General features: G+C 35.8%; 1 protein-coding gene across 1 annotated transcript in view; it reads right to left on the reverse strand.

The window, feature by feature from the left end:
• The window catches only part of LOC133661029 (plexin-A1-like), a 234,172-nt gene that overhangs the window by 59,576 nt on the left and 159,972 nt on the right, over positions 1-14,624 (reverse strand). Inside the window, exon 8 of the mRNA XM_062064396.1 lies at positions 13,924-14,075. Coding sequence (XP_061920380.1) covers positions 13,924-14,075 — 152 coding nt within the window. The remainder of the gene's footprint in view (positions 1-13,923; positions 14,076-14,624) is intronic.

Below are 14,624 nucleotides of genomic sequence, written 5' to 3' on the forward strand. Positions count from 1 at the left end.
TTGAAAAAAATTAATATTGAAAACAAGTGTCATATTTACAAAAGTGTAATATTGAAAACAAGTGTCATATTTAAAAAAGTGTAATATTTAAAAAAGTGTAATATTGAAAGCAAGTGTCATATTTTAAAAAATTAATATTGAAAACAAGTGTCATATTTACAAAAGTGTAATATTGAAAACAAGTGTCATATTTAAAAAAGTGTAATATTTAAAAAAGTGTAATATTGAAAACAAGTGTCATATTTAAAAAAGTGAAATATTGAAAACAAGTGTCATATTTACAAAAGTGTCATATTGAAAACAAGTGTCATACTAAAAAAAGTGTAATATTGAAAACAAGTGTCATATTTAAAAAAGTGTCATATTGAAAGATATTGGGTTTCACTATGTAAAAATGCTTTGAGTCACTAGAGAAAAAGCGCTATATAAATATAATTCACTTCACACTACTCACCTACACAGTGGCTTAGTTAGTGGTTAGAGTGTTTGGTAGGTCGTGAGTTCAAACCCCGGCCGAGTCATACCAAAGACTATAAAAATGGGAGCCACTACCTCCCTGCTTGGCACTCTGCATCAAGGGTTGGAATTGGGGGTTAAATCACCAAAAATGATTCCCGGGCGCGGCCACCGCTGCTGCTCACTGCTCCCCTCACCTCCCAGGGGGTGAACAAGGATGATGGGTCAAATGCAGAGGACAAGTTTCACCACACTTAGTGTGTGTGTGTGACAACCATTGCTACTTTAACTTGGCCAAATGAATCCACAGCGGAGCGAGGGGAGCAGTGAGCGAGGGGAGGAGCCCACAGGGCAAACACACCACGGAGACATGCTGGACTGTTAATTAGCCGGAGCGAAGGGATGAGACGGAAAGAAAGGCCAGGGAAGAGGGAGAGAAAGTAAGCAGCAGGGTTAAAGTGAGCGAGGCAGATTCATATCCTACACTGAGATGAGTTATTAACTCCCCGGTTTCCACTCTCCCTGCAGGTGGCCATGGCAACCACATTCCACATTCTCATGCAGTACACTTGGACGCCCATTCTTTCACTTATTCCCACTAGGAGCTGGGATTAAAATGCTGGACGGCTCCCGCTCAGAAAAAGCATGTCTGACTCGTTGGGCCAGACGAGGCTGAGATGCTATTAAAGGCCTACTGAAAGCCACTACTACCGACCACGCAGTCTGATAGTTTATATATCAATGATGAAAGCTTAACATGATAACACATGCCAATACGGCCGGGTTAACTTATAAAGTGACATTTTAAATTTGCCGCTAAACTTCCGGTTCGAAACGCCTCTGAGGATGACGTATGCGCGTGACGTAGACCGGCGAACACGGGTATGCCTTCCACATTGAAGCCAATACGAAAAAGCTCTGTTTTCATTTCATAATTCCACAGTATTCTGGACATCTGTGTTCGTGAATCTGTTGCAATCATGTTCATTGCATTATGGAGAAGGAAGCTGAGCAAGCAAAGAAGAAAGTTGTCGGTGCGAAATGGACGTATTTTTCGAACGTAGTCAGCCACAACAGTACACAGCCGGCGCTTCTTTGTTTACATTCCCGAAAGATGCAGTCAAGATGGAAGAACTCGGATAACAGAGACTCTAACCAGGAGGACTTTTGACTTCGATACACAGACGCCTGTAGAGAACTGGGACAACACAGACTCTTACCAGGATTACTTTGATTTGGATGACAAAGACGCAGACGTGCTACTGTGAGTATGCAGCTTTGGCTTCTAAACATTTGATCGCTTGACCGTATGTGCGCAACTTTTTTTTGCGTATGTACGTAACTTTTTTAAAATATATAAGCTTCATGAACCTTGGGTTAGGTGAACGGTCTTTTGGGCTGAGTGATTGTGTGTGTTGATCAGGTGTTTGAATTGTATTGGCGTGTTCTATGGAGCTAAGAGCTAGCAGAGGAGCTAGGAGCTAGCATAACACGTACCGTACCGTACGTGCGCGTCACGTACGTAACTTTTTAAAAATATATAAGCTTTATGAACCTTGGGTTAGGTCGGGGGTCGGCAACCCGCGGCTCTAGAGCCGCATGCGGCTCTTTAGCGCCGCCCTAGTGGCTCTCTGGAGATTTTTCAAAAATGTATGAAGAATGGAAAAAGATGAGGGGAAAAAATGTATTTTTTTGTTTTAGTATGGTTTCTGTAGGAGGACAAACATGACACAAACCCCCTAATTGTTATAAATCACACTGTTTATATTAAATATGCTTCACTCATTCGAGTATTTGGCGAGCGCCGTTTTGTCCTACTTATTTTGGCGGTCCTTGAACTCACCGTATAGTTTGTTTACATGTATAAATTTCTCCGACTTTCTAGGACGTGTTTTATGCCACTTTTTCTATCTCATTTTGTCCACCACACTTTTAACGTCGTGCGTGAGTGCACAAAGGTGAGTTTTGTTGATGTTATTGACTTGTGTGGAGTGCTAATCAGACATATATAGTCACTGCATGACTGCAAGCTAATCGATGCTAACATGCTATTTAGGCTAGCGATATGTACATATTGCATCATTATGCCTCATTTGTAGCTATATTTGAGCTCATTTAGTTTCCTTTAAGTCCTCTTAATTAAATGTATATCTCATGACACATGTAATATGGCTTTTAATTTTTTGCGGCTCCAGACAGATTTTTTTTTGTATTTTTGGTCCAAAATGGCTCTTTCAACATTTTGGGTTGCCGACCCCTGGGTTAGGTGAACGGTCTTTTGGGCTGAGTGATTGTGTGTGTTGATCAGGTGTTTGAATTGTATTGGCGTGTTCTATGGAGCTAGGAGCTAGCAGAGGAGCTAGGAGCTAGCGTAACAAACACGCAGGTGTTTTTATGCAGGATTAATTTGTGGCATATTAAATATAAGCCTGGTTGTGTTGTGGCTAATAGAGTATATATATGTCTTGTGTTTATTTACTGTTGTAGTCATTCCCAGCTGAATATCAGGTCACCCCCGGCTCTCACAGCATCTTCCCTATCTGAATAGCTTCAACTCCCCACTAGTCCTTCACTTGCACTTTACTCATCCACAAATCTTTCATCCTCGCTCAAATTAATGGGGAAATTGTCGCTTTCTCGGTCCGAATCTCTCTCACTTCATGCGGCCATCATTGTAAACAATAGGGAACTTTGCGTATATGTTCAACTGACTACGTCACGCTACTTCCGGTAGGGGCAAGCCTTTTTTTTTATCAGATACCAAAAGTTGCGATCTTTATCGTCGTTGTTCTATACTAAATCCTTTCAGCAAAAATATGGCAATATCGCGAAATGATCAAGTATGACACATAGAATAGATCTGCTATCCCCGTTTAAATAAAAAAAATTCATTTCAGTAGGCCTTTAACTGTTTATGTAAGGCAGGGGTGTCCAAACTTTTTCCACTGAGGGCCGCACACGGAAAAATTGAAGCATGCGGGGGCCATTTTGATATTTTTCATTTTCAAACCATAACAAAATATATGGATTTTTTTTTTTTAACCTTTAGGGCTCCCGGGGACCATAAAGGGTCTCAGTCATTAAAACGTCAAAAATAAGTCAAATTAAAGCTGCAAGCAGCGTTGGTCGGGTCCGCATCTTTGGCAGGTGCTAGTCCTAATTAAATCTCAATTTCCGCCAGTCCTGACGTGTGTAAAAAGTTTGGTGAGTTTTGAAGTATTTTAAGGCGGTCAAATTACAGCTCAAAGAGGCAAAAATGAGTGTTTTTATGAAACTTTTGTTTTGAAGGGGTGATTGCCAACCTCCTGTTGATTTTTTGCTGAAGGATGTCAGTGTATGAAATCTAGCTCTAAGTCAGACCTACATAGAGGTTTTTGTTTCATGTCTCTACGCCATTCGTACTGGGAGTTGGAGGAAGTGTTGTCTGTGTTTTTTTTCCTAGGTGCCGCTGCACAGTGGTTGTTTTCTTTGAAGGCTCGTAAAAGCACAGCAGCAGAGCAGCAGCTTTAGCGCAGACGGTTTTTGAAAGCTCGTAAAATCAAAACGGTAGCACGTATCAAAACGCCGTCGTCAACTTTTAATCAGAAGGGTTCAATCTCTCTCCTGTGGTAGTTTGAAGCCGAAAAAACAAACGCGCTCAGAGGAGATAATGTTTGATGTTTGGTGACCGGTTTTAACAAAAATGTTGTTTTGAAGGAGGGATTGCAAACGTCCTGTTGATTTTTGCTGAAGGATGTCAATCTATGAAATGTAAGTCTAAGTGAGACCTACGTAGAGGTTTTTGTTTCATGTCTCTAAAACGTTCCTACCGGAAGTTACAAGCAGTTTTGTCTGTGTTTTCCTCTGAGAAGCAGTTTTGTCTCTGTTTTATTAAAAAATTGCGCTATAGCGCAATTTTGAGTTTTGAGGTTCGGTTTTTTTTTTAGATCGCAATTTCCACCAGGCCCGATGTGTGTAAAAAGTTTGGTGAGTTTTGAAGTATTTTAAAGGGGTCAAATTACAGCTCAAAGAGGCAAAAATGAGTGTTTTTAGTCATTTTTTGTGTTGAAGGGGAAATTGCCAACTTCCTGTTGGTTTTTGCCCGAGGATGTGAAATAAGTGAGACCTACATACAGGTTTTTGTTTCATGTCTCTACGAGCTTCCTAGTGGGAGTTACAGGCAGTTTGTTTTTGTTTTTTTCCTAGGGGGCGCTAGAGCGCAATTTAGATTTTTGGGGTTTGGTTTTTTTACTAAAGTGTGCTGTCCCAGTTTTTCTATGTGTGTATTTTATTTGGTGAGTTTTGAAGCATGTTAAGGGGGCAAAGTAGTGCGCAAAGCTGCGGAATAATAATAAATCTTACAATTAGAGATGTCCGATAATATCGGCAGGCCGATATTATCGGCCGATATATGCGTTAAAATGTAATATCGGAAATTATCGGTATCGTTTTTTTTTTATTAAATCAACATAAAAAACACAAGATACACTTACAATTAGTGCACCAACCCAAAAAACCTCCCTCCCCCATTTACACTCATTCACACAAAAGGGTTGTTTCTTTCTGTTATTAATATTCTGGTTCCTACATTATATATCAATATATATCAATACAGTCTGCAAGGGATACAGTCCGTAAGCACACATGATTGTGCGTGCTGCTGCTCCACTAATAGTACTAACCTTTAACAGTTAATTTTACTCATTTTCATTCATTACTAGTTTCTATGTAACTGTTTTTATATTGTTGTACTTTCTTTTTTATTCAAGAAAATGTTTTTAATTTATTTATCTTATTTTACTAATTTAAAAAAAAAGTACCTTATCTTCACCATACCTGGTTGTCCAAATTAGGCATAATAATGTGTTAATTCCACGACTGCATATATCGGTATCAGTTGATATCGGTATCGGTAATTAAAGAGTTGGACAATATCGGAATATCGGATATCGGCAAAAAGCCATTATCGGACATCCCTAATTACAATTTCAATAGGTTCCTTTGTACCTGTACAAAGGACTCCCTGTGGGAGTCCTTTGTACAGGGTACAGGCGGACCCTAATTATTAGGGACCGCAAGTCCCTTTGTGAAGGACTCCCAATGGTACAGAGGACCCTATTGTTATTGTAAGGTTTTATTACTATTTTTCCGCAGCTTTGCACACTACTTTGACCCCCTTAACATGCTTCAAAACTCACCAAATTTGACACACACACATAAAAAAACGTGAACAAAACTCTTTAGTCAAAAAAACCCAAACCCCAAAACTCAAAATTGCGCTCTAGCGCCCCCTAGGAAGAAAACTGCCTGTAACTCCCACTAGGAAGGTCGTAGAGACATGAAACAAAAACCCCTATGTAGGTCTGACTTAGGCCTACATTTCACAATTTAACATCCTCGGGCAAAAACCAACAGGAAGTTGGCAATTTCCCCTTCAAGACAAAAATTTACTAAAAACACAAATTTTTGCCTCTTTGAGCTGTAATTTGACCCCCTTAAAATACTTCAAAACTCACCAAACTTTTCACACACATCAGGACTGGTGGAAATTGCGATCTAATAAAAAAAAACGAACCCCAAAACTCAAAATTGCGCTCTAGCGCAATTTTTGAATAAAACAGAGACAAAACTGCTCCTCAGAGGAAAACACAGATACAACTGCTTGTAATTTCCGGTAGGAACGTCTTAGAGACATGAAACAAAAACCTCTATGTAGGTCTCGCCTAGACCTACATTTCATTCTTTGACATCTTTCAGCAAAAATCAACAGGAAGTTTGCAATCTCCCCTTCAAAACTAAATTTTTGTACAAAGCGGTCACCAAACATCAAACATTATCTCCTCTGAGCGCGTTTGTCGTTTCGGCTTCAAACTACTACAGGAGAGAGATTGAACCCTTGTGATTAAAAGTTGACGAAAGAGTTTTGATAAGTGCTACGGTTTGGATTTTATGAGCCTTCAAAGAACCGCTGCGCTGATAATGCTGCTGTGATTTTACGAGCCTTCAAAGAAGCACTGTGCCGCAGCACCTAGGAAAAAAACACAGACACAACTTCCTCTAACTCCAAGTACGAATATTGTAGAGACATGAAACAAAAACCTCTATGTAGGTCTGACTTAGAGCTAGATTTCATACACTGACATCCTTCAGCAAAAATCAACAGGAAGTTGGCAATCACCCTTCAAAACAAAAGTTTCATAAAAACACAAATTTTTGACTATTTGAGCTGTAATTTGACCCCCTTAAAATACTTCGAAACTCACCAAACTTTTTACACACATCAGGACTGGCGAAAATTGCGATCTACTTAGGACTAGCACCTGCCAAATATGCGGGCCCGACCAATTTTGTGGAATAGCCTTCATTTCTAAGAACAAGAATAGACTGTCGAGTTTCAGATGAAAGTTCTCTTTTTCTGGCCATTTTGAGCGTTTAATTGACCCCACAAACGTGATGCTCCAGAAACTCAATCTGCTCAAAGGAAGGTCAGTTTTGTAGCTTCTGTAACGAGCTAAATTGTTTTCAGATGTGTGAACATGATTGCACCAGGGTTTTCTAATCATCAATTAGCCTTCTGAGCCAATGAGCAAACACATTGTACCATTAGAACACTGGAGTGATAGTTGCTGGAAATGGGCCTCTATACACCTATGTAGATATTGCACCAAAAACCAGACATTTGCAGCTAGAATAGTCATTTACCACATTAGCAATGTATAGAGTGTATTTCTTTAAAGTTAAGACTAGTTTAAAGTTATCTTCATTGAAAAGTACAGTGCTTTTCCTTCAAAAATAAGGACATTTCAATGTGACCCCAAACTTTTGAACGGTAGTGTATATGTATTTATATATATATATATATATATATATATATATATATATATATATATATATATATATATATATATATATATATATATATATATATATATATATATATATATATATATATATACATACACATGTGTCATAGCCAATTATGCCAATGTTTCAATGACGAGTCGACCCGGTCACGCCCCCACCACAAATTGATTGCCGGCCCGTGGGAAACACCGAGCCATACTTCTATACGTCTACATTGTGCTCAACAGCGCACCTCATTTTCTGCAGCAGCTGACCTTTGACCCACGCCATCAGTCCCATAATCACGTGTCGCCTGCGTTGCGGCTCTGGCAGGGTCACAGGAATGAAGAGAGTAACCGGGCCACTAATGGCGTCGTGTGGCTAACATCACTTCTCATTAGCGGGACAGCTCCACTGTCCGACCACGCCCTGCCGCGCCTCCTCTGGGTACCATGGCAACCGGCCAATCCAGCGCGGAAGACGGGGTTCAACGTTGACACAATGAACATGTGGTGAGGAAACATACTTTTAAAGTAATTTTGATAGTAGGCTAATATAGACACTTACGTCATGTGTTGTCTTCATTATAACACTTATATAAGACTTTTAAAGTCATTTTGATAGTAGGCTAATGTAGACACTTACATCATGTGTTGTCTTCATTATAACACTTATATAAGACTTTTAAAGTCATTTTGATAGTTGGCTAATATAGACACTTACGTCATGTGTTGCCTTCATTATAACACTTATATAAGACTTTTAAAGTCATTTTGATAGTAGGCTAATGTAGACACTTACATCATGTGTTGTCTTCATTATAACACTTATATAATACTTTTAAAGTAATTTTGATAGTAGGCTAATGTAGACACTTACGTTATGTGTTGTCTTCATTATAACACTTATATAAGACTTTTAAAGTCATTTTGATAGTAGGCTAATGTAGACACTTACATCATGTGTTGTCTTCATTATAACACTTATATAAGACTTTTAAAGTCATTTTGATAGTTGGCTAATATAGACACTTACGTCATGTGTTGCCTTCATTATAACACTTATATAAGACTTTTAAAGTCATTTTGATAGTAGGCTAATGTAGACACTTACATCATGTGTTGTCTTCATTATAACACTTATATAATACTTTTAAAGTAATTTTGATAGTAGGCTAATGTAGACACTTACGTTATGTGTTGTCTTCATTATAACACTTATATAAGACTTTTAAAGTCATTTTTGATAGTAGGCTAATATAGCTAATATAGACACTTACGTCATGTGTTGTCTTCATTATAACACTTATATAAGACTTTTAAAGTCATTTTGATAGTAGGCTAATATAGCTAATATAGACACTTTCGTCATGTGTTGTCTTCATTATAACACTTATATAAGACTTTTAAGGTAATTTTGATATTAGGCTAATATAGACACTTACATCATGTGTTGTCTTCATTATAACACTTATATAAGACTTTTAAGGTCATTTTGATAGTAGGCTAATATAGACACTTACGTCATGTGTTGTCTTCATTATAACACTTATATAAGACTTTTAAGGTCATTTTGATAGTAGGCTAATATAGACACTTACATCATGTGTTGTCTTCATTATAACACTTATATAAGACTTTTAAGGTCATTTTGATAGTAGGCTAATATAGACACTTACGTCATGTGTTGTCTTTATTATAACGCTTATATAAGACTTTTAAGGTCATTTTGATAGTAGGCTAATATAGCCAATATAGACACTTACATCATGTGTTGTCTTCATTATAACACTTATATAAGACTTTTAAAGTCATTTTGATAGTAGGCTAATATAGACACTTACATCATGTGTTGTCTTTATTATAACGCTTATATAAGACTTTTAAGGTCATTTTGATAGTAGGCTAATATAGACACTTACATCATGTGTTGTCTTTATTATAACGCTTATATAAGACTTTTAAGGTCATTTTGATAGTAGGCTAATATAGACACTTACATCATGTGTTGTCTTCATTATAACACTTATATAAGACTTTTAAAGTCATTTTGATAGTAGGCTAATATGGACACTTACATCATGTGTTGTCTTTATTATAACGCTTATATAAGACTTTTAAGGTCATTTTGATAGTAGGCTAATATAGACACTTACATCATGTGTTGTCTTCATTATAACACTTATATACGACTTTTAAAGTCATTTTTGATAGTAGGCTAATATAGCTAATATAGACACTTACATCGTGTGTTGTCTTCATTATAACACTTATATAATACTTTTAAAGTCATTTTGATAGTAGGCTAATGTAGACACTTACATCATGTGTTGTCTTCATTATAACACTTATATAATACTTTTAAAGTAATTTTGATAGTAGGCTAATGTAGACACTTACGTTATGTGTTGTCTTCATTATAACACTTATATAAGACTTTTAAAGTCATTTTTGATAGTAGGCTAATATAGCTAATATAGACACTTACGTCATGTGTTGTCTTCATTATAACACTTATATAAGACTTTTAAAGTCATTTTGATAGTAGGCTAATATAGCTAATATAGACACTTTCGTCATGTGTTGTCTTCATTATAACACTTATATAAGACTTTTAAGGTAATTTTGATATTAGGCTAATATAGACACTTACATCATGTGTTGTCTTCATTATAACACTTATATAAGACTTTTAAGGTCATTTTGATAGTAGGCTAATATAGACACTTACGTCATGTGTTGTCTTCATTATAACACTTATATAAGACTTTTAAGGTCATTTTGATAGTAGGCTAATATAGACACTTACATCATGTGTTGTCTTCATTATAACACTTATATAAGACTTTTAAGGTCATTTTGATAGTAGGCTAATATAGACACTTACGTCATGTGTTGTCTTTATTATAACGCTTATATAAGACTTTTAAGGTCATTTTGATAGTAGGCTAATATAGCCAATATAGACACTTACATCATGTGTTGTCTTCATTATAACACTTATATAAGACTTTTAAAGTCATTTTGATAGTAGGCTAATATAGACACTTACATCATGTGTTGTCTTTATTATAACGCTTATATAAGACTTTTAAGGTCATTTTGATAGTAGGCTAATATAGACACTTACATCATGTGTTGTCTTTATTATAACGCTTATATAAGACTTTTAAGGTCATTTTGATAGTAGGCTAATATAGACACTTACATCATGTGTTGTCTTCATTATAACACTTATATAAGACTTTTAAAGTCATTTTGATAGTAGGCTAATATAGACACTTACATCATGTGTTGTCTTTATTATAACGCTTATATAAGACTTTTAAGGTCATTTTGATAGTAGGCTAATATAGACACTTACATCATGTGTTGTCTTCATTATAACACTTATATACGACTTTTAAAGTCATTTTTGATAGTAGGCTAATATAGCTAATATAGACACTTACATCGTGTGTTGTCTTCATTATAACACTTATATAATACTTTTAAAGTCATTTTGATAGTAGGCTAATGTAGACACGTCATGTGTTGTCTTCATTATAACACTTATATAAGACTTTTAAAGTCATTTTTGATAGTAGGCTAATATAGCTAATATAGACACTTACGTCACGTGTTGTCTTATTATAACACTTATATAAGACTTTTAAAGTCATTTTGATAGTAGGCTAATATAGACACTTACATCATGTGTTGTCTTCATTATAACACTTATATAAGACTTTTAAGGTCATTTTGATAGTAGGCTAATATAGACACTTACATCATGTGTTGTCTTCATTATAACACTTATATAAGACTTTTAAAGTCATTTTTGATAGTAGGCTAATATAGCTAATATAGACACTTACATCATATGTTGTCTTCATTGTAACACTTATATAAGACTTTTAAAGTCATTTTTGATAGTAGGCTAATATAGCTAATATAGACACTTACATCATACGTTGTCTTCATTATAACACTTATATAAGACTTTTAAAGTTATTTTGATAGTAGGCTAATATAGCTAATATAGACACTTACATCGTGTGTTGCCTTCATTATAACACTTATATAGGACTTTTAAAGTCACTTTTAATAGTAGGCTAATATAGACACTTACATCGTGTGTTGTCTTCATTATAACACTTATATAGGACTTTTAAAGTCACTTTTTATAGTAAGCTAATATAGACACTTACGTCATGTGTTGTCTTCATTACAACACTTACATTTTTTGCGGCTCCACAGATTCGTTTTTTGTATTTTTGTCTCTTGCAACATTTTGGGTAGACGAGCCCCTCACCAAACAGATGCTGATACTCTGTGAAAACCGTACGATGACTTCATCAATTTACAAAACACAAACACATTATTCCAAAAGCCATTTCGGGGCCACCTGTCATCCCCCTCCTAGCGGCGGGCAGCATTCTGTTGTCCTAACTGTCAAAGCATCAAAGTCAAATTGCTGATATGTCCTTCCCTGTGACGGGCACAGAGAAGACAAATCTGCTGTGCAGAAAGTCAGCAAGCCTATCATTGGAGTACAAATAGAACACTGGGACAAGCAACCTATTTACTGCTGATACACGCTTTCTGTTTGGGCTTTGATTGCTTTACTAATGCAGACCAAATCATATTTCTGTGTCAGTGTTCCGGTGTGGAATGCATTAAACAAATGTAGTCCACTCACGATGCCCATCAGGCTTCAGACATTCCCAGAAAACATGACTTCATCAGAGGGAGTGTTCACATAGCCAAGCTCTCAACTTGGCTTTTATGGAACATATACACCCCCCCCCCCACCCCTCCCACCCCCCCCACCCCAATGTCATTACATTTGTGTCAGAAGGGGCTGACTTACTGTGATGAAGGGGGTTAAATGTGCTAATTCAATTGGGATTGAGCTATAATTCAGATTTATAATGGGGGGGGAATACTTCATGTTGAATTGGAGGCCATTTGTCTGAACACGGACCCCCACTTGAAATAAGCAAGGATTTGATATGAAGGCCATCGGAGTTAAAGTCATTTTGATAGTAGGCTTATATAGCTAATATAGACACTTACATCATGTGTTGTCTTCATTGTAACACTTATATAATACTTTTAAAGTCATTTTGATAGTAGGCTAATATAGACACTTACATCATGTGTTGTCTTCATTATAACACTTATATAAGACTTTTAAAGTCATTTTTGATAGTACGCTAATATAGACACTTACATCATGTGTTGTCTTCATTGTAACACTTATATAAGACTTTTAAAGTCATTTTGATAGTAGGCTAATATAGACACCTACGTCATGTGTTGTCTTCATTATAACACTTATACAAGACTTTTAAAGTCATTTTGATAGTAGGCTAATATAGACACTTACATCATGTGTTGTCTTCATTGTAACACTTATATAAGACTTTTAAAGTCATTTTGATAGTAGGCTAATATAGCTAATATAGACACTTACATCATGTGTTGTCTTCATTATAACACTTATACACGACTTTTAAAGTCATTTTGATAGTAGGCTAATATAGCTAATATAGACACTTACATCATGTGTTGTCTTCATTATAACACTTATATAAGACTTTTAAAGTCATTTTTATAGTAGGCTAATATAGACACCTACGTCATGTGTTGTCTTCATTATAACACTTATATAAGACTTTTAAAGTCATTTTGATAGTAGGCTAACATAACTAATATAGACACTTACATCATGTGTTGTCTTCATTATAACACTTGTATAAGATTTTTAAAGTAATTTTGATAGTAGGCTAGTATAGCTAATACAGACACTTACATCATGCGTTGCCTTCATTATAACACTTATATAAGACTTTTAAAGTCATTTTGATAGTAGGCTAATGTAGCTAATATAGACACTTACATCATGTGTTGTCTTCATTATAAAACTTATACAATATTTTTAAAGTCATTTTGATAGCAGGCTAATATAGCTAATATAGACACTTACATCATGTGTTGTCTTCATTATAACACTTGTATAAGATTTTTAAAGTAATTTTGATAGTAGGCTAGTATAGCTAATACAGACACTTACATCATGCGTTGCCTTCATTATAACACTTATATAAGACTTTTAAAGTCATTTTGATAGTAGGCTAATGTAGCTAATATAGACACTTACATCATGTGTTGTCTTCATTATAAAACTTATACAATATTTTTAAAGTCATTTTGATAGTAGGCTAATATAGCTAATATAGACACTTACATCATGTGTTGTCTTCATTATAAAACTTATACAATATTTTTAAAGTCATTTTGATAGTAGGCTAATATAGCTAATATAGACACTTACATCATGTGTTGTCTTCATTATAACATGTATACAATATTTTTAAAGTAATTTTGATAGTAGGCTAATATAGACACTTACATCTTGTGTTGTCTTTATTATAACACTTATATAAGAGTTTTAAAGTCATTTTGATAATAGGCTAATATAGCTAATATAGACACTTACAACATGTGTTCTCTTCATTATAACACTTATATAAGACGTTTAAAGTCTTTTTGATAGTAGGCTAATATAGACACTTACATCATGTATTGCCTTCATTATAACACTTATTATCATAAACAAAGAGTGATGGAAGAACAACAAAAAGATATGGCGTCAACATACTGCTCGGCGCTGATGTACTGATCTTCTTGAGGATTGCAGGCCACTTTTCCGATGCGGACTCCGCTCTGGATGTCTTTGAACTGCAGGCCCAAATTCTCGCCCATGATCGTCAGCATGGTTCCTCCCTGCCTGGGCCCGGTCTCAGGAAACAGCTGCGAGGAGAAGCAAAGAACAAAGAATATTTTTTTTACACCTTTGACAGAACTCGGCCAGAGTCCACGCCCACTTGCTACGAGATTAGATGAAAAACGAGATCAGTACGGCTTCCGGCTCAGTCAAACAGTCTTGGGACCGATACTAGTCAGTCTATACATCAATGACCTACCAGATGTATGCATAGATATAGATCTACAGATCTATGCGGATATACATCAGGTACGACCTGTGCTCTAGTTGCTGAGAAGTTAAATGCTAAATTAGTCAAAATAGCATCTTGGCTGGCATCATCCTGTTTAACCCTAAACACTAAAAAGACTAACTCTGTCTGCTTCTCCATAAAAAAGCTACCTCAAACAAACTTTTTGAATATAAAAATGAATGAGGAGCTCATTGAACAAGCACCTGAAGTCAAATACTTTTACTTTTAGGAATTCAATGATTCTTTCACACATATCTTATAGCTTAACCACATGGTCCCAGGCACACCAGTCATCCATCAAGACCATTGAGTGTCTTTATAACTGCGCCTTGAAAGTCTTAGA

The sequence above is a fragment of the Entelurus aequoreus genome, linkage group LG01 (assembly GCF_033978785.1).
Source record: "Entelurus aequoreus isolate RoL-2023_Sb linkage group LG01, RoL_Eaeq_v1.1, whole genome shotgun sequence".
NCBI classification, from domain to species: Eukaryota; Metazoa; Chordata; class Actinopteri; order Syngnathiformes; family Syngnathidae; genus Entelurus; species Entelurus aequoreus.